Source organism: Helicoverpa zea, chromosome 4 (assembly GCF_022581195.2).
Source record: "Helicoverpa zea isolate HzStark_Cry1AcR chromosome 4, ilHelZeax1.1, whole genome shotgun sequence".
Lineage (NCBI taxonomy): Eukaryota > Metazoa > Arthropoda > Insecta > Lepidoptera > Noctuidae > Helicoverpa > Helicoverpa zea.
In genome coordinates, this window is record NC_061455.1 from 2,285,803 (window position 1) to 2,305,569 (window position 19,767).

The window sequence follows — 19,767 nt, forward strand, 5'->3', positions numbered from 1 at the left end:
ACAGCTCTTATCCTTTTAAATTTAGAGAGTACCTAACTTAATATTGAAAGTAAGGCTAGTCAGATGATGATTACCTGTTATAGAGAGTAATTTAGCCAGTCAGGTAATCATGCATAACTTAGGATTAAGTATATGATTTCCAAACACGGATGAAGAACAATTAGGTAACGTAATTAATTTGTTACTTACGTACATAATTCAATAGCCTTTCGATCGATAACAATATTAGCTATGGACGTAGTTTCTATGATTATCTGAAAAAGTCTAACTATTGTTTCAAAATCTATAAAACCTGTAAAGAAATGTAACATTATTTCAGTAGAAATATTAAACTTTTGATAAATCAACTTGTTTTAAGATGTGCAAAACAATATTATTAATTGTTATATTTTATTTTAGGTAAGTACCTACTTATAATTTATACTAATGTTATAAAGCTGAAGAACCTTCAGGAAGTACTGGACCGATTTAGAAAAATATTTCAGTGTTAGATAGCCCACTAACCAAGGAAGGCTGTATGCGGTAAGTAGCTACTATCTATCTGGATGCGCGAAGTAGGTCCTACGGAACGTGAGTGAAACCGCTTGCTGTTATAACGTAGAATATAACTAGTCTAATCTTCATATTTTCATAACAATTATTTTACTAATTATTTCCAGTTTACACGATGCTCAATCCGCAACAAATGAAAAGGCGACGCAAGAAAATGATTTTGATATTCTCGTATTCTCCCAAGAGTGGCCCGTGACGGTGTGCAAATTCTGGCAGCAATTGAGCCCTGGAGGCCAATGCGTATTTCCTGATAAGGAAGACCAGTGGACAGTCCATGGTATTTGGCCTTCGAAACTGGGTCAAAAAGGCCCGGGTTTCTGCAACGACTCGTGGGCGTTTGAACCTGAATTTGTGAAAGTGCTTGAACAGGATTTGGATCAAGTGTGGACAAATGTGTATAAAGGTATTATTTTTATAGATTTATCACTATTAGACATAGGTACTAACAGTTATCCTGGAGGCTTCAGGTCAGCTCAGTATGTTCAGTCAGTTCAGTTCAGTCAGTTCTTTGTTTGTTCATTCCCTTCAGTTCCCATGTTTATTTTTAAGACATTCTCCACAACACCCTTATCCCTTGGAGGACTGTTGTATGGAAAACCTGCTTATTGCTAGGCGGTAATTTAAAAAAATCTTTGTGAAGTAGGTGCTTAATGATAAACAATTTATTCACTCCATTTTTGGCGTAGATACTTCTATCAAAATTCTCAAACCTACCTAGCTAGTCATCAGCCCCACTTACGAAAACATCAATATTTATACCTATTACTTTAATTTCAGAGACCGACCACTACAGTTTCTGGGAGCACGAATGGGACCGACATGGTACCTGTGCGACAACCCTACAACCCTTCGCTACTCCGCACAAATTCTTCAGCAAAGCCATAGAATGGCACCGAACCTATTTCCTAACAGACATGCTCGAAGCTGCTAATATATACCCATCAGATGACGAGGAAATATATGCAGATAATATAATTAATGCTGTTAAAGCTGATACAGGGAAAGATCCCATGGTTGTCTGCAAACATTATGATGGGGTCCAATTTTTAGAGGAGATACGGATCTGTTTTGATAAAGAGCTAAATGTTATCGATTGTTCTCCTACTGTTTATAAAACTTGTGATGTTACTCGAGGGATTGTTTTCCCTGCTAGTCCATAATGCACTTTAAGCTAAAGTATATTTATTAAATAGCTGGGAGAGACAGTGTATTTTGTTCTGTTTTTATATATTTAATTGAATTGAACAACCCTATTTATTATTATAAGTTTACTACCAGAACTGGGAAGTCTTAGTATGTAAACAATACTTCAGTTGGTAAGGAACGTCTCTTGGGAAAATGAAGCATTTTGTACATCGAAATAATAGTGTTGAGTGTAGCCAATAAACAAAACTGAGAAATAATTCATAAACATTATTATAACTAATTGTATAAATATTATAATAAATTTTAGTAGCTAACAGTAGCGAATCGTAAAAGACGTGACAAATTAGTTATACCGTCATACGTCAATATAATTAAATAATAGTACCTACTTTACTGCCTCGCTAGCTTATATTCGCAAAACATAAACCTATACAACTAAAATACATGTGTTGCTATGCGCAATATTCTCCCACCAAACTGATTTAGATAAAACTTAGCGGCAAATATTATAAGTCATTAAACATTAATTAACATTAAATGAAAAAGGGTTTACCTACATAGGTAGTCAAACAGTCTAAAAATAAAAAGCATAAGTATTTCAATAAAAAAACTTTAATGCGATAAGAACGGAAGTTACAAAAATAGAATCAAACCGGTTATCTACCGTTTCCAAAGACATAATTATTAGTTCGCATCAGTATTTTCACAATTTTTGGGTAAATATTGCGGTAAACTATAATGAACAAGAGGTTCGTCAATAAAATTCCACGTCATTTGCTGTAAATTCAAGTTAATTCTACCATCAGCTATGAAATCTGTTCCAAGCAAGGATCTACTTTCTTTGCTTTCGGGATACACGACAAAAGTGGTTAACACACATCGGTCCCGAACTTTGACGGGAATCCGCCCTTTCAAAGCGTTTTCAGTCTTGCTATTCCCTTCGGCTACTGTTGAATTTTCCTCTTGAAAATGAAAACCAATGCTCTTTAAGTAGCTGTAGAATTTGAACGATGCCAGACTTGTTTTGATAGAGGAGTCCACGATGGCCATTTCTTTGGCCGTTCCAATGCTGATTTCTATCATGAATCGAGGTTTCCCATCGACTGTTGAAGACACTTTCCTGGGCTCTTGGCTTGCTGAAGGCGCTGGTGCTGGATTACCTGCTTCGGTAGCCGGCTCATGATTTTCAGTAGATGTTTCAGAAACCGCCTCATCAATGGTGAGTTTTTGCCTCTTTCTGCACACTTCAGCAACATGGCCGAAGTTTCTACAAAAGTTACAGCGCACCCGTTTCCTCGCTGTACGATTTTCAGAAGACGAATTGACCTGCGGCTTGTTATTGGCATTTTCTTGTTCTAAACCTTTTGCGGCTTCTAACAAACCTTCAAAAGTTTCAATACACGTTCTAGGAATTTGTTCCTGAATTTTCGGGTGTAAAAACCCATACATCATGTCTAATTGTACAACTTCGGGTAGCGGTGGATCCAACTGGTCGAAGAGTGCTCTCTGCTTTGCTACGAATCTTTGTGTCAGTTCACCGGGTTTCTGCCTGAGTTCAGATAACTCTTGAAAAACAACGTAAGCCGGTTTTTTCGGTAAAAATTCTCTTCTCAGTTGAGACTCGAAGTCTTCCCACGTCGAAATGCTTTCATTTGTTCTATCCCACCAGGCCTTAGCCTCGTCTTTGAGAATGATGTAAATAGTTTGCAAGGCATCGCTGTCTGCTATGTTTTTGTAGGACTTGTACTTTCGAGCGAAAGTCAAAAAAGTTTCGACTTTCTCATAGTCGCGGGTACCGTCGAATGAGAATGCAGCTTGCGCGAACGAGCGGGAACGTTTCGACGCCATGTTATCTTGAGTTCGGAACTGTTCGTCAAGAATCACACGAAAATGTTAATTATTGTCCTGGATCGATGCAGGGTTCACCGTGAAAATTAATTCACCAGCAAGCGTCTAATGTTTGTTAACCCAAAAAGTGCCGTGAGGTGCTTCAACGACGGGACCGTTACGTGAACGTGTTCCCGGCTATTGCAGACCACAAAAGGCAACTCTTTATTATTTAACGCACTAACACTTTCACTATTCACTTACTGCACCAGTTATAACTTAATTTTCGACAGTTGGATAACTTTGAATCATCGGCTAAGGGCCGAGGAGGTCACTAAGCGCAGGAGAATCTTAACACCGCGATTCAGAAAAGTACAACGCCATCTAGAGAGCGCACATGTAAACTTTTGAAATGTAAACTTTTACCTGCAAGATTAATATAAAATTGTGTTAAATGATTAAATAGTGATGATTTTTAAGCTTATTAAATATGTATTTTATAAATTTTGAATATAATAAAACAATGTTCTACACAACACAGACTTTATTCCACCAAGTCTCATCGGAATTAATTAAATATAATTGAACTTTTGTGCCTCCCCCAACCCAGTACATACATAACTCCCGGTACAGTCGGCATGTTAATCAGTAATTATTAAATATTATTATATTTGGCTTCTTACTGCTGCCCTCGCGACACTATGATCACTGCTGACGGTACTAGACCTGGAATTAAAAAAAAGTTTTTATTGGTTGATTTTTTAAGGTAAGCAGATGGAATCAATACTTATAGTCTGTTTTTTAATCTCGTAGACTAAATTGACACTTGCAAAATGTCAAACTTTCTAATAATTTTGCTAGCTCTGTGGTGCAGTGTTGTACTTACGATACCGGTTCGTTGAATCGTAACTTTTTATCTATAATAGACGAATTTAATATTCATTCAAAGTTTTATATTTAAAATTCACGTACGTACACATGGCTGTACGACGTGCTACAAACTGCCAGGGATATCTGACCACGCAAAGCCATGCGTAATCATCAAGGATAAGCCCATTATTTCAGGATGACTTATTGTAAAAAGTTACGATTCAACGTACCGGTATCGTAAGTACAACACTGCACCACAGAGCTAGCAAAATTATTTGGAAGTTTGACATTTTGCAAGTGTCAATTTAGTCTACGAGATTAAAAAACAGACTATAGATTAAATCACGGCTCATAATGTAAAACTTACTATATGAGAAATAATGTTTGTTTTTGGACCAAATATGATGAAAATATAGTATGAAGTTTGCTGGATTTTATTGGCACGAGAACCTTGAACCATGACAAGGCGAAAAAATACCACATGTATTTTACAGAGCTTGTATTTACTTTGTGATATTTGAGTATTTTTAACATGCTTATATTAGCTTTCTTGTGTCTTGGAATCTTAATTGACCCACTCCCAGGTTTTCGATTAGCATGAAATTTTGCAAACGCTCTGAGTTCTGATGACAATACATGACTAGCGTGTTTTTTAGTATTTAAAACTATTATAATTTATGTTTTTCATGAAAAAAGAGAAGGTCGCAGAGTTTAATGAAATGGAAACAAACCTAATAAATCCAATGGCTTATCATAGTCCTCTGATGTGAATATCTTCTTGGGGAATGTAGTCATCAGTTTGAAGCTGTCCTGTTGAGCGTACTCCGATGCATTCATCTGCAGGTACAATCTGAAAATGTATAATATAACTTCATAGTACAGTATACCAGTGTTTGACATGGAGCTACTGCCTTGTGGATGTCCTTAACCCAGTTACTGGGCAACCCAATACCCATACCCATTGGTAAGATGGATTGTCAGATTTATAGCTTCTGATGTTACAACACGTTCAAATGGCAGTCGGGACCCGCCAATTTAACGTGTCTTCGGAAATATTTTAAAAACCTATCACATACATGTAAAAGCGAGTAGGTATTTTAAACCTTAACTTTGGAACTTTTAGATCAATTGAGGTGAATTCTGCTGACCATATAAGTAAATGTATCTGTTCTCTACGCTCATACTCTGTATCCATTAGAACTTCATTGCAACTTATTTGACGTTTGAAAGAGCTTCTATAGGCCTATCTAAACTAATATTATAAAGCTGAAGAGTTTGTTTGTTTGAATGCGCTAATCTCAGGAACTACTCGATCGATTTGAAAAATTCTTTCAGTGTTACATAGCCCATTTATCGAGGAAGGCTATATACCATCACGCTAAGATCGACGACCTCGATGGCGCAATGGTCATCATGCCGGACCGCCGAACCTGAGGTCCCGGGTTCGATTCCCGGTTCGGTCGACATTTGTGTGATGAGTAGAGATGTAAAGTGACCGTCACGTTATATGTGACCGATTAATCTGACCGAGCATATTGGACATTTATCCAATTTGACCGGTCACTTATTGTCATTTATTGTCAGCAACGTCAGAATCGATTTTTTTTGTTTAAAAATAGAATTTATTAGAAATAAACGTTTTTTCTTTCTTTATTTTATAAAACTACGGAAGTTTTAGAATCATCGAAGGTAACCAAATGTCATTCATCGATCTTTAAGATAAGATTTCGCGCGGCGGGAGATGTCGTGCGGTGTTCCGCAGGGGTCGGTTCTGGGCCGCTCTTGTGGAACATCGGCTACGACAAGGTGCTGCGCGCCGACCTCCCTAGCGGCGTCAGCGTGGTCTGCTACGCTGACGACACGTTGGTTCTGGCACAAGGGAGGTCGCACCAGGAGGCGGCCGAGATAATGACGCGCGGGGTTGCGACGATCATCGAGAGGATCTAGCTGCTGGGCCTGGAGGTGACCTTGCACAAATCCGAGGCCATGTGCTTTCATGGGCTTCGGAACGCGCCACCTTCAGGCTCCCAAGTCACGGTGGGGGGGGGGGGTTCCCATCGGCGTCGAGAGGGCGATGAAGTACCTAGGACTCGTCCTCGACAGCCGGTGGAACTTAGTTGAGCATTTCCGACGTTTGGGCCCCAAACTGGAGAAGGCAGGTGCTGCCTTCAAACGGCTCCTGCCCAATCTGGGAGGCCCAAACGCCCCCTGCCGTAAACTCTACGCGGGGGTCATGCGGTCCATGGCCCTTTACGGGGCCCCGGTATGGGCACGTTCGGTACGGCCGCGTGCTGTACACTACCTGAACGTGCCCCAAAAGGTGATAGCCATTAGGCTAATCCGGGGGTACCGTACGATCTCCCGCGAAGCAGCTGGCCTACTTGCTGGACTGCCACCGTGGGATCTGGAGGCGAGAGTCTTCTTGCGCCTGTACGACTGGCGCGAGGAGACACTGCGCCGGGGGGAAACTCCGCTGCCGCGGTAAGTTGTCGCGCAGCGGGCGGAGCTCCGGCGCGATCTCATGGTGGCCTGGAGGGAGCGACTGTCGCAACCCAGTGCAGGGCACGCCACCATCGTGGCGGTAAGTCCCCTCTTTGAGGAGTGGCTCGGGAGGAGTCATGGCGCCCTCACGTACCGCATGACGCAGGTCCTCACCGGACACGGTTGTTTCGGGAGGTACCTGTACCGAATCGGTCGTGAGGAGGCGCCCGGGTGTCACCACTGTGCGGACAGCCCCGAGGACACGGTGGACCACACAGTCCAGGTGTGCCCCGCATGGGAAGGGCACCGCTGGGTCCTCGTCGAGGCTTTAGGCGGCGGCGACCTCTCGCGTCCGGCCCTGATCCAGGCCATGGTCCGGGGCGAGAGGGAATGGGATGCCGTCGCCTCCTTCTGCGAATCTATCATGCTCGAGAAGGAGGAGGCGGAACGCCAGAGAGTTCGCACCTCTCATCCCAGCCGCCGTGCTGGACCAGGTAGACACCACGGGCGCCGGGTGTCGCGAGATGACTCCCGGCCACCGTAGGTGTGGGTCTGTGGGCGGTGAGTTCCGGTGGCTCATCGTCCCTCTGTCTACTTAGACGACAGACCCGTGTCGACACGCGCTCCTCAAAGAGATGTCAGCAACCTCAGAGGGGCCCAGTTGGGCCAAGGCCTGCCGGGGCTGCGGGTTGTTCGAAAGAGTTACCGCGGCTCTGGTACATAAAAGGCCTACGACGGAACACGACGGTTTTTAGTCAGTAAGAGTCTGACACTCCCTCACCGCTGCTAACCCACAGCGGGAGGGGTCATTTGATGATTATTAACGTCGATAAAAAAAAAAAAGATTTCGCCGACACTCTATGATTAATGATTTGTCAGTATACATCAATAAAAATAAATACGTACTTGAGAGTCTATCTTTTTAAAAGGTTATCTATGTACTATGTTGGTTTAGAAAGGCAATTATAGGTATTATTTCACATTCATAATGTTTTTAATTTGCTTGAGACGAAAATAATAACTGTACCAAGTAAAAAATACTTATTTAATATATCTGACCAGTCTGACAATAAATGTCCAATGTGACCGGTCATTTAATATTAATTGACGGTCACTTATCGTATGTGACCGTCAATTTACAACACTAGTGATGAGCATGCTTGTTGGCCGTGGTCTGGGTGTTATGATATGTATTTATAAATATGTATACATATATGTAGCTATATGTAGTTTATCAGTTGTGTTAGCACCCATAACACAAGTTAATAAATAACTTACCATGGGGCTAACCGACCGTGTGTGAAAAAGGTGTCCCGACATTATTTATTGTCCCGACATTATTTATTAGATACACGGGAGCGTAGCAGTAACCAAAGATGCAGGTGAAACCGCTGGGGACAGCTATTTGAAATAATTAAAAAGTGTTAGGGTCGGCTTCCAGTCTAACCCGATGCAGCTGAGTGCCAGTGCGACATTGTAAATACCAGCTACTATAAGACCGTACCTGACAGCAGCCAGCTGCTCCTTGGCGCCGAAGGTGTGCGCGAGCGCCTTCCCGTCCGGCAGGCGCAGCTGTATGCGCGCCTGCTCGTACGACACCCGGGGCGCCGCCGCCGCCGGCGCCACCGGCGCGGGCGCGGGTGCTGCTGCGGGCGGCTGGCCGCTTGCTGCTAACCTGAGGAGCGGAGATGATAGTTTTTTCAATGCTAATATAGTTAAGAGGAAATTTTTTGTTGATTGTTTGTACCTTGAAAGCTCTGAACTAGCTACTGAACAGATTTGAAAAATTCTTTCACTGTTAGCAAGGTGACCGACTCTGGAGTAATATAATATATGCAGAATATATTTTAACCAGTTTCAAAATGTCATCCACTGTTGGGAGTTACACTATGGCTGATGACATAGAATATATTTTATCCATGTACAGAAAGATGTTCCTCTGGGGTGTGAATGAGAATGTAGGAAACAGCTAGTAAGTTATAGATAAGATAAACATAAGGGTCATAAATGAGTCAGTCAACCCAGCTACAATTAACTATTTAAACACTCCACAACACACTTAAATAATTAAGGATTGTCAATGAATTAACATACTTCCTAGCCTGTTTATCAGCTTCAATCTGTGCGCGGACACGTTCCCGAGCCTTCTGATCCTCGATCTTCTCTCGTCGCCTCTGTTCCACTAGTTTCTGCATCTCCTGTTCTTGTAGACGCTGGCGAGCGTCCTGCATCTCTTTGCCTGACTTTATGCGGATGCGTTCACGTTCTAACGCTTCAGCCTGGAATTGTGAGTTGCCATATTTAAGTATTATAAACAGGAAACTTTTTTGTTTGTTTGTACTCTAAAAGCTCCAAAACTATTGAACCCATTTGAATCATGCTCTCGTTGTTGGCAAGCTCTAACATTCCCTGACAACAACTGTATTAAACATGTTGTTAGTTTAGAAATTATCAAAAATTGATTGACTGAAATTAGGTTGATTGATAAATCAGCATCAACAAGACATGGACATTACTCAATGTTTCAATTGGTCTCCAAATAAAATTTCTGTTTTATAATTGAAATGCTATCTTGTGATGAAATTGTAACAAACTTGTATGCGGAGTCCAGTAACTCATAGCACACACATATCTGTCTATATAGTAAAAATTCTCTAAATAGCCAACTAAAATACCTAAACATAAGCTTTGTTAGGTTGTGTTATCATTGTAGGTATATATTTCCTGCCAGTCTATGTATTTCTGAGTAACTAAGCAAGACATTGTTTTGAAAATTGAAACAATGCGTGCCTATACCAAGATTAGTTGGTCTTTGAACTGGCCAAGAATGACACTGAGTATAAAAACTGAATACAAGAATTTCAATTATGTACTCATATGAAGTGGTCAATTATTTGATCAACAGGCAGAATGGTCACAAAGGCAAATGGCTATATGGGACACATAAAACTGATTAACTTTTAACAGCATTCTGTGACATACAAGAAGTTAATGATTTCTAAATTAAAATTCTAATAAGAACAGTACTTAGCAAAGAGGTCGCAAACCAACCTTTTCCTTTTCCTCTCTCTCTTTTCGTTTCTGTTTCATTCTCTCCTCCAACAACATCAGTTGAGCCCTTTTTTCCTCCTCAGTCAATGGTTTCTTCTCCTCAGTAGACTCGGAAAAGCTACTGTGATCAGTCTTAGCCGCATGGTACTCCATCTCATCCTGATTTTTGAGCAATTTACCACAAACGTCGCATTTGAACGACTTGACTTCTTGTTCGGCAGTCGCGGGGTCCACGGAAGATGTCGAGGACTCCGGCACGGGCGCCGGCGTAGCCTCAGCACTGGTAGACGACGCCACGGTCGGAGCAGCGTCCATCGCAGGATCGTCAGCGTGTGCCAACAGCCACTCCATAGCTGGCTCAACACCCTTGTAACTCGTCACAGCGAGAGCCTTCTCCCTAAAACCCATAATCATACATTTTAGGTTACCGAATTAGTTCAGTGTGTCAAATAAGAATTCACGAGTCCAAAACTTACGCTCGCTCTTTGGAAAATCCCATCTCGATGAGTGTTTGTATTTCTGCCATTTCTGTGATACAAAATTCCGTCCTTTTAGTTCATGTAATTTTCTACAATTCACCACCAAAATAATATTTCATCACTCATCCGTCATCAGCTGTATTTTTTAAATGCACGCCACAGATTAAAATGAGTGCGTTTCGATTTAGCAGACAAATTCGTAATTCATTTATATGATTATGCGTTGAAAAGTTGTAGTTGTTAAAAGCAATACAGGATATTTATTATTGAGTCTTAATTTATTTCTAGATTTTGAAGACAACTTAAGGTACCTAATCTGAAACTTAAGGCGACGAGTCGTCTTGTTCATTAATCGCCCTTTTATACTTTGAATAAAACTTTTTTGTGAGTGACATACCATTACTTCATTGTTGCGTAGCGAATGCAATAAGTAAATAAACAAACTCATACAATAATTTATATTCGATATCACCGAGCTTTAAAGAATGGCTGCACAAAAGAAACCAAGACGAAAAAGTATTCAACACAGCGATCCAGGAAAGATTTTAGATTTAGTAATGAGTTTAACCGACGATACTTGTGCCCAACTACAAGTGCGGCTGAATACCTACGTAAGTAGCATACCGTACCTATTTACCATACATTACAGCCTGTCTGGTTATTTCATCCGCAGAACGCCTCGAGCCAGTCCTGAGATGCGTTGGGGGTAGAGCGTAGAACAGACTGTGTCATCATCACCATCATCATTCGCCTAGGCTTGTCTTTTTCCAACTGTTGAGTAGGTACCCACTCACAGCTGGTAACGCAGTTGCCTAATTTTATTGCCAAATAAGATTTGTTATTTTTACAGTTACTTGAAGAGTGTGAAGCCGATCTAGTCTTCCAGGTGATAGTCCATCGTGACCGCAAGGAAGCGTACATAGAAGTAGTTGGCAATATTGCTTTACCACGGAAAATGAAAATAAACGTAAGATTTATTTTATGTAATCACGTCTTGGTCATTGAGAACCTACTCTATCAGCTTAGGTGGTCTAGGTACGATAGAGCACGCACCTAGATAGAAAGAAACTTCTTGCCCAAGTGAATAGCGATTTCTTACCAAACCTGCAAAAGAAAACTGACTCGTTTCTCTTTTATAGTTATCTCCTAAACTTAACGAGACACTGAAGTCAAGTCTGGATCATTCTGATCTCTTATGCAACTTCGAAGAGGATTTCCAGTCCATCATCACACCAGTAAGTTTATTTTTTCAAATACTTTGGCCTCATCAGCCGCATTGACAACTACCCACAGCAGAAATGTATATTGGTCATTCGACTGGTTTAAGATTTTTCCGAATATATTGGGTTCGGATTCTAGTCTAACTAAAAACTGCACAACTGCAAACCGTTCAAAACGAGTCGTACTTATGTCGTTACCCGTTTGTAAGACAAATTAACTCCCAAAGATGTTCAAGTAACAGCCAAGACCCGCCAATTCTACTCCTCATGGTGAAAGTCACCCACTCACATACCGGCCGCTTTAAGCGTTCCTAATGACCTTTTGACACGTGCGTCGTATTAACATCTAACTTTATTTCAGCATATAGCTAAAGACAATACAAGGAAGCGTGTGATAATGTTCTCTGTGGTGGACAACCCGTTTTCAGACATCTTCTGTGTGATAGGACCCAGGATACCGGAGGGCAATGTCCCAATCATCATTCATGAATGCGGATTGTAAGCAAATACTTTTGGCCTCTTGTTTATCCTTTTCTTTTGAGTTACTAGTTTCCTTCAGCGGTTTCACTTGTGTCTTGCGTCCTCATCCTTGATAAATTGACTATCTAAAAATGTATGAATTTTTCAAATCGGTCCACTTCAAACAAACTTGAGCTGTTTAATGTTAGGTGTTGGTTGTTGAAAAAAGCCTCAATTAACTGGCGTTAAAGGATCAACTATAATGAGGCCTTTTGAATTCTACCGTCTAAAAAATTGTAACTTCTAGACAAGTAGTAGGTAACCTACCTATCTCAAATGCCCTGAATTGTTATAGATTTACTTGGCCTACGTTAAAGAAAACGATAGCTTTCGAATACGAATGTACTCTGAAAGTAAAGTGCCAGCAACTTCTGAGAGTTGCTAAACGGCTATTCACTCAAGTAAGTAAGTTTGGTCAACAAAACTATTGCAACAATTATTGCCTTCTTACTCGAAAGTTTTTTATCGACTTACCTACCTTCCGAAAGGGGGTTCTCAATTCGACAGCTTATATTTTATCTTCTATCAGGTAACAGAAAAAATGAAATGGGGGTAGGTAACGGCTTCACGATCACCCCAGTTATCCTCTTTAAAGCATAGATAAATAACTTCAGGCTTCAACAATTTCTTTTGAACACAGGTGGCATCGCTAGAGACTCTTCTACAAATCGCGATGGAGCAAGCCAAGCTATTGACCAAAGCCGAGTACTGCTCTGTTATGCTCATAGATGTTGAGAAAATGGAACTGTACGACTCCTGCCCACTATTTCAGGCTAGTGTACATAGTAGTATACATAATACATAGTACGTCCGACGTCGATTTCGGCCACGGTGGCTGTTCTCATATAAGGAGATCAGCCAGCAGGACATAGGTATTATACTGCATAAGCATTTGCGCAGACACAGGTGCACTCTCTATTCCTTCACTCTCGCGCTTGCGATCACTAGACCAACGAGGCAGTCAATTCAGGCTAGTATCGTAGTAACTATTATATAATCTGTGCTAGTATTAAGATTATTAAACAAAATAAAAATCTGATGAGTTTACCAGAGCCTGGTAGTCTAGCGCATGAGGCGGCAAGAGTGACCTCATGGTTCCTCTATGAAGTAGATAAGCTGGGTTTAATTATTGTCATATTTCGCTCAGCACCACATCCTCAGAAGTCAATTCCTTCCCTGGCAATGATATCTCTTCGCTACTGCAAAAAGAGAGGTTATCATTTTCTAAGAAGCAAAAGCAATCACGGTGAACGGCAGGGCTCTTAGTAGAGTCATATTATGGTGATCTTAATAAATGCTGATAAGTACTTTTAAATTAAAATTTTTGGCCCTATTAGGATGACTCGCATGAACGTCGTTTCCCCTTAGGAGTTGGGATAGCCGGAGAAGTGGTTAAGACCGGGTCACTGATCAACACTCGATCAGCTAAAGACCACCCGTCTTTTAACCCTAGTATTGACAGCTTACCAAATATCAATTGCAGGTAACCCACCCCTTTTCTCTTATAAGTAGTTTGTCACGTCAAGGACTGAGGGTTTAACATGATATCCGCCACATGTCTAAGAGAATGGAAATAGGATCGCTCTCGCTAAAAATACTGAACCAATTTAAATGAAAATTGGTACACCGATGGTCTAAAGCCTGAGAAAGATCATAGGCTACTTTTCATCCGGTTCCAGAAAGTGGTTCTCTTAGGACATGGGTGAAACCGCAGGGATCAGCTAGACTACCACAAAACAGACCCAATTTGTCCAAAACATTCACTCTACCTAGAAACCTGCTATGCTTCCCCATCCGGGAGCAATCCGGTATCATTGGAGTTGGGCAACTGATCAACAAGATCAACGACCCTTACTTCGACGGTATGGATGAGGAGATGGCTCTCGCCTTCAGCATCTACTGCGGTGTCTGCATCATACATTCGGTGGTCTACCAGAAGATACAGGAGGCTCATATCAGGAATGCTTTAGCTAATGAGCTGGTTATGTATCATATGAAGGTTTGTTTAAGTATTCGTTACTTTATGTAAGGAATAACCAAGTTGCCCGCCTTAATGCAGGGCTAGATAATATTTATTCAATTTGGGCACAGATCTCTAAACCTTCACGCTATGTAGATGCCTGAAAATGACTCTTTACTCCCCATTTATGTAACCATTTATTTATTTATTAATTCAGACAAAGTTTTTATTGATAGCAGCACCTCTGTAGCATTTCATCCACAGCTGAACATGTGCTTCCCTTTTAATTTGCAAAAAGCCGATTTGGAAACTGGCTCCAGACCCACCAGTAGCGTTTAGGTACCTTTTTCATAATATCCAGCCTTGCAAATTAATAGAGTTGTTTTCTTACCAAACCACTATCGTTAGGTGAGTGATTCAGAAGTGACTCGCATGCTGTCCTGCACTGGTTACCACAACCACCCTCACCTCAGCAGCCTGCACTTCAATCCTCGAGCGCTCCCGCTGCGGGAACTGCCGTGCTATGTCATGAAGATGTTCGCCGACCTTGGATATGATAAGAGGTATGGTTGTCGTAGTTTTTCAATATAAAGTATCACCACAGAACCTACCCTATGTCATGTGTTTATGTAGAAAGAATTCGTTCTTTAATTTACCTATTTGGGAATACGTACGTAGTTAGTCAGCTTTCTATATTGATTGCCCTACTCTAAGAGAATATTTGTTTGTAACTGAATGCTCCGAAACTATTGAAGCGATATGAAAAATTATTTCACGGCTTTGAAGATGCACTATCACTGAGTGACATAATAGGCTGCCTACAGGTAGTGTATCTATATACGGGCAGTAGTTTCCAAGGGACGCAGGTGGAACTGAGGGTAACAGCTGGTAGGGCACGCCACCATCGTGGCGGTAAGTCCCCTCTTTGAGGAGTGGCTCGGGAGGAGTCACGGCGCCCTCACGTACCGCATGACGCAGGTCCTCACCGGACACGGTTGTTTCGGGAGGTACCTGCACCGCATCGGTCGTGAGGAGGCGCCCGGGTGTCACCATTGTGCGGACAGCCCCGAGGACACGGTGGACCACACAGTCCAGGTGTGCCCCGCATGGGAAGGGCACCGCCGGGTCCTCGTCGAGGCTTTGGGCGGCGGCGACCTCTCGCGTCCGGCCCTGGTTCAGGCCATGGTCCGGGGCGAGAGGGAATGGGATGCCGTCGCCTCCTTCTGCGAAGCGGTCATGCTCGAGAAGGAGGAGGCGGAACGCCAGAGAGTTCGCACCTCTCATCCCGGCCGCCGCGCTGGACCAGGTAGACACCATGGGCGCCGGGTGTCGCGAGATGACTCCCGGCCACCGTAGGCGTGGGTCTGTGGGCGGTGAGTTCGGGTGGCTCATCGTCCCTCTGTCTTTCTAGACGACAGACCCGTGTCGACGGCGCGCGTTGTTCCACGCGCTCCTCAAAGAGATGTCAGCAACCCCAGCGGGGCCCAGCAGGGCCAAGGCCTGCCGGGGCTGCGGGTTGTTCGAAAGAGATACCGCGGCCCTGGTACATAAAAGGCCTATGACGGAACACGACGATTTTAGTCAGTAAGAGTCTGACACTCCCTCACCGCTGCTAACCCACAGCGGGAGGGGTCATTTGATGATTTTACGTCGATAAAAAAAAAAAAAAAAAAAAGGGTAACAGCTGGTTTGCAAAAACCCTTTATCAATTTGTTACGGACTCCTCTATAATATAGGTTCAACATAAAGCCAAACAAGATGGCTCGCTTCATCCTATACGTGAAGAAAGGGTATCGTGACGTGCCGTACCACAGCTGGCTGCACTCGTTCAACGTCGGCCAGTGGGCATACGCTGCGCTGGTCAACTATAAGCTAGTGGCTCAGGGATTCTTCAAGTAAGTATCGAAAGACTAGACGGTATTTTTTAATTACCCAAAACAAATATATATACCCTACGTCTGACGCAAAATTTTGCATCACACTAACATAAAGGTTGAATGTGACTGTTACCTACTTCTTAAATAAAACTACTTTTACGGATTTTATCGCGTTATATTAATATTATTTAATCCCGACGTTTCGGATCCTTTACAGCATCCATGGTCACGGGCAGATCGCGCGCGTATTGATATAACGCGATAAAATCCGTAAAAGTAGTTTTATTTAAATGTCTAATATTCGCGTAAGTGTCAGAAATCAATATACCTACTTCTTCACGCGCAAATGGCTGAATGAATTTTGATTATTTGGTAGTAGGTACATACCTGTAGGTAGGTATACCCTATATAATATCAAGATAACAAATAGGCTCCGTTTTATATGGGTACGGGAAGAAATTCCCTTAGGAAGCCAGTTGATTATAAGTTCATAACTTATAATGAGCAGTGTCCTAAACATATTTTCGTTATTTGCAGTGACTTGCAAGCGCTAATGTTCGTGCTGGCGGGCTTAATGCACGATATTGACCATCGCGGCACTACCAACAGTTTCCAGATTAACGGACGTGAGATATCGACTGTTTTAAATTAATCTTTACAATTAATATTAAGTTGTCTTTCTTTGCTTGAACTTGAACTCGCTAATTTTAAAAACCACAGGACCGCTAGACTTTCTCCGATGCTATACGGGAACGTTAAGAAGTTCCACCGGGACCCGGTTCAAATCTCTGGGAAACAGCTAGTAATCTATTACTCCAAGTTCGTGACGTATTTTTCAGGTGAATCCACGGGTCCCTTTTATACGAGCCTTTATTTTTATTTAGCCTATGGTGTCCCACTGCTGGGCCAAGGCCTCTCCCATAGCCTTCCATCTTTCTCTATCGGTTTTGTGGCCAGTCCTTGAGGAAACTATCTAAGTCTTCTCTCCAGCGTTTCCTCGGTCTTCATAAATGATTCACAGGCCTTAGTAAATGATTATTTCCTATGCACCAAACAGAGACGAATCTAGCAGCCCTATACTCGAGCGAGGGCAGCGTGATGGAACGCCACCACCTGGCCCAGGCCATGTGTATACTCAACACGGAGGGCTGTGACATCCTCGAGTCGCTCCCTCGAAGGGATTACGATAGAGCCATCATGATGTTGAGGGATAATATTCTGGCTACAGACCTGGCTAATTATTTTAAGTAAGTCTTTGAAAGTTGATGAATTTGTAGGTGAACTGAAGCTGGAACATCATGGAGAGATTTCTCCAGAGTGTGGTACTGTGATACAGTGGTCACAGATTTCTCTCTGGTCTCTTCGCTACAGCAAACAGTTACATAAATATTGCATGTAAACATTTGTTCGTGAACACTAGTGTGGTCTCGCACTACCTACATATTTATGGTTCCGATTTTCCAAATATATTGTTTGATGGGGAGGTTGTTCTATAATTTCTTCTTCTCTGTACCTAATAACACATAGTTTGTGAAGCGGAGAGGGGTGGGGCTGTGTCATGTTATATTCCATGTACGAAAAGTGTTCAGCTTACTTTGAATAAATGCTTCTTGATATCGATTATGCTCTTCGTAACAGTTGTTGTTTTACAGGAACTTCAACGAATACAAGGTGATATCAATGGACTACCAGAAGGGCAACCGGTTGCACTTCTCAGCGCTGCAGTGTCTGCTGATGAACGCTGCAGACTTGAGTGATCAGCTTAAGGATTGGGGAAGTGTGAAGAAGACTGCTGTGAGTGTTGTATAATATTGATCTACTCCTAGCTGATTATCGGCCACAGTATTCTCATATAGGACCTTAGGAGATCAGCCATCTGCGCATGACATATTATTGTACACATGCATTTCTAGACATCGAACCTCGTGTACAGCAACCCGCGATATACGACAGCTAAACGTACGAGGCACTCGAGACAGTTCCTTTTACCGTACAATGAAGGCAAAAGTGGAACTTTGTATAAATCCATGTTACCTAGTTTGAGTCTTTTGGTGTCTTAAAGGCGACTGCATGAATACAATTCTGACTTTTTTCAATTTAAGAGAGTTGGGTAGGGCCGATGTTTAAATGTAGACTTTTGGAGGTTTGTTGCACTAGTTAACGATACCTCTCATCCCCCGAGCTTTTTCCTTTTATAGTCTTTGCTTTTCCCAGTTAACGATACCTAACAATAACCAAACCCTAAGCAGTCGGGAAATTGTAGTCAATTGGTCAAATCGAGGATATGACGGCTGGTCGTGGTTTAGTAATCGTTATCGTTACCCTTACGATTCAGACTGCAGTGCTAACGGAGTTCTTCAAGCAAGGCGAGTTGGAGAAGATGCGAGGTGACAACCCTCCCCTCATCATGGACCGTGACAAGTGCTTCATTCCTGACCTGGAGATACAGTTCCTGCAGAGCGTCTGCTTACCACTTTATGAGTGAGTAAATTTGCTTCTCATATCCTTCTACCAATACTTACCACAATTTTATTTTTGGTTGGTGCTGCATGTCTACTTTTGTCATTCTATTCATCATTTTTTTGCTCCGAATTAGCCGAAATAATTACATTCCTAGTTATGTGATGTGCAGGTAAAATTTTGAACCGCAAGATTTTCTTTTTTTTTACCACATTTTTCGTTTGTAGAATTTGAAAGAAACTTCTAGAACGTGAATTTACAATATTCATAAATAATTATGTGTATTTTCAGTCTGTTGGGTAGGATAATACCGAAAGCTGCGCCTTGTACGAAAATCATAGAGAACCATATTGAACGGTGGGATGCATCGAAACCTGTGTTTGCAGAGGTAAGCAAATTACATATCATGAAGTTGGTTTATTAGTTGAACTTGCTTAGGCATCTTAAGAAATTAATAAAAATATTTTTTTGAATATGTTAATTTATCGAAGAAGGCTATACTTTAGGCTTTTTATCCGAGTGCGGTAAGGACACCGCGGGAAACACCTAGTAGCAAAATATTCATCTACATCATTTTCGAATATTATACCCATTTTAATTACCTATCTTATTAATTCCTAATTGTATGACAATTCTCAGGTGCCAATTACAGCAGGCCTGTCGGTTCTCCTAAGTCCTGAGCTAGACAACCTCATTGAACTCAACCTTAAAGAGAAAGAAAGAAAAGAAAAAGAGCGAATGGAAAACCCGGGCGACTCGCAAACGTCAGTGGCCGACAATGACAAGTGAATATTACCCGCCTTTTTATTATATTTTGTCTATGGGTCGGATTTTCAATTATCGAATAACATTTGTCTATGGCATTGCAAAAATTAAATAGTTACTTTTATTTATTTATTACAATTATTAGTTATTCTAATCTAATTTTTGTTTGATATAAAAATCACAGAGATGTTAATTTTGAGCTGAACTTGAGTTATTCGACAATTGGAAATTCGGCCATATGTTATTTGGTCTCTTTGATAAAATAATTTTATGGAGTTTATAATACATCAAAATTGCATGAGTATGTACCTATGTCAATTCATCAAAATTATAATTATGTACTTTAATAATTACAGTGAGTTTGTATGTATTGGGATGAATACAAGAATGGTTTTGATTAACTTTTTGAAAAATGTTTTATTTAAGATATTCTTTCGACACTTATAAATAATTTAGATAAATGTCTTGTGTTTGTCTGTCTGTCTAGTCTTTGTTAGTAATGTTTAGAAAGTTGTAATGTTTACAAAATTGTTAATTGCTATTTGTCTATAATAAAATAA

At 41.5% G+C, this 19,767-nt stretch overlaps 4 protein-coding genes across 4 annotated transcripts; 2 read left to right on the forward strand and 2 right to left on the reverse strand.

Moving 5' to 3' along the window:
- Positions 1-415: 415 nt before the first annotated feature.
- LOC124629631 (ribonuclease Oy-like) lies at positions 416-1,712 on the forward strand. The gene is made up of 3 exons (XM_047163124.1): positions 416-522; positions 660-955; positions 1,330-1,712. The coding sequence occupies exons 1-3, from the start codon at positions 518-520 to the stop codon at positions 1,710-1,712; spliced, it is 684 nt and encodes a 227-aa protein (XP_047019080.1). The 5' UTR covers positions 416-517.
- A 580-nt stretch (positions 1,713-2,292) lies between these two features.
- Positions 2,293-3,908, reverse strand: LOC124629931 (activity-regulated cytoskeleton associated protein 1-like). The gene has a single exon (XM_047163607.1). The coding sequence runs from the start codon at positions 3,544-3,546 to the stop codon at positions 2,383-2,385; it is 1,164 nt and encodes a 387-aa protein (XP_047019563.1). The 5' UTR covers positions 3,547-3,908; the 3' UTR covers positions 2,293-2,382.
- A 146-nt stretch (positions 3,909-4,054) lies between these two features.
- LOC124629932 (UBX domain-containing protein 1) lies at positions 4,055-10,564 on the reverse strand. Its single transcript, XM_047163608.1, has 6 exons — positions 10,404-10,564; positions 9,928-10,324; positions 8,971-9,155; positions 8,381-8,551; positions 5,127-5,245; positions 4,055-4,251 (listed from the first exon to the last, which is right to left on the reverse strand). Exons 1-6 carry the CDS (start codon positions 10,451-10,453, stop codon positions 4,205-4,207), a joined length of 969 nt encoding a protein of 322 aa, XP_047019564.1. The 5' UTR covers positions 10,454-10,564; the 3' UTR covers positions 4,055-4,204.
- A 327-nt stretch (positions 10,565-10,891) lies between these two features.
- On the forward strand, positions 10,892-19,764 carry LOC124629632 (cGMP-dependent 3',5'-cyclic phosphodiesterase-like). Its single transcript, XM_047163125.1, has 16 exons — positions 10,892-11,017; positions 11,257-11,373; positions 11,546-11,641; positions 11,988-12,124; positions 12,441-12,546; positions 12,786-12,923; positions 13,483-13,628; positions 13,919-14,144; positions 14,514-14,668; positions 15,842-16,000; positions 16,520-16,608; positions 17,040-17,229; positions 17,635-17,776; positions 18,318-18,463; positions 18,734-18,830; positions 19,082-19,764. Exons 1-16 carry the CDS (start codon positions 10,892-10,894, stop codon positions 19,229-19,231), a joined length of 2,220 nt encoding a protein of 739 aa, XP_047019081.1. The 3' UTR covers positions 19,232-19,764.
- The last annotated feature ends 3 nt before the right edge of the window (positions 19,765-19,767 follow it).

Coding starts and splice junctions, on each gene's coding strand:
- LOC124629631 (XM_047163124.1), top strand. Junction 956..1,329: donor GTGGACAAATGTGTATAAAG/GTATTATTTTTA, acceptor CTTTAATTTCAG/AGACCGACCACTACAGTTTC.
- LOC124629932 (XM_047163608.1), bottom strand. CDS start 10,453: ATGGCAGAAATACAAACACTCATCGAGATGGGATTTTCCAAAGAGCGA. Junction 10,325..10,403: donor GGATTTTCCAAAGAGCGAGC/GTAAGTTTTGGA, acceptor TATGGGTTTTAG/GGAGAAGGCTCTCGCTGTGA. Junction 9,156..9,927: donor AGAGAGAGGAAAAGGAAAAG/GTTGGTTTGCGA, acceptor TCACAATTCCAG/GCTGAAGCGTTAGAACGTGA.
- LOC124629632 (XM_047163125.1), top strand. CDS start 10,892: ATGGCTGCACAAAAGAAACCAAGACGAAAAAGTATTCAACACAGCGAT. Junction 12,547..12,785: donor CTAAACGGCTATTCACTCAA/GTAAGTAAGTTT, acceptor TTTTGAACACAG/GTGGCATCGCTAGAGACTCT. Junction 17,230..17,634: donor GACCTGGCTAATTATTTTAA/GTAAGTCTTTGA, acceptor GTTGTTTTACAG/GAACTTCAACGAATACAAGG.
- LOC124629931 (XM_047163607.1), bottom strand. CDS start 3,546: ATGGCGTCGAAACGTTCCCGCTCGTTCGCGCAAGCTGCATTCTCATTC.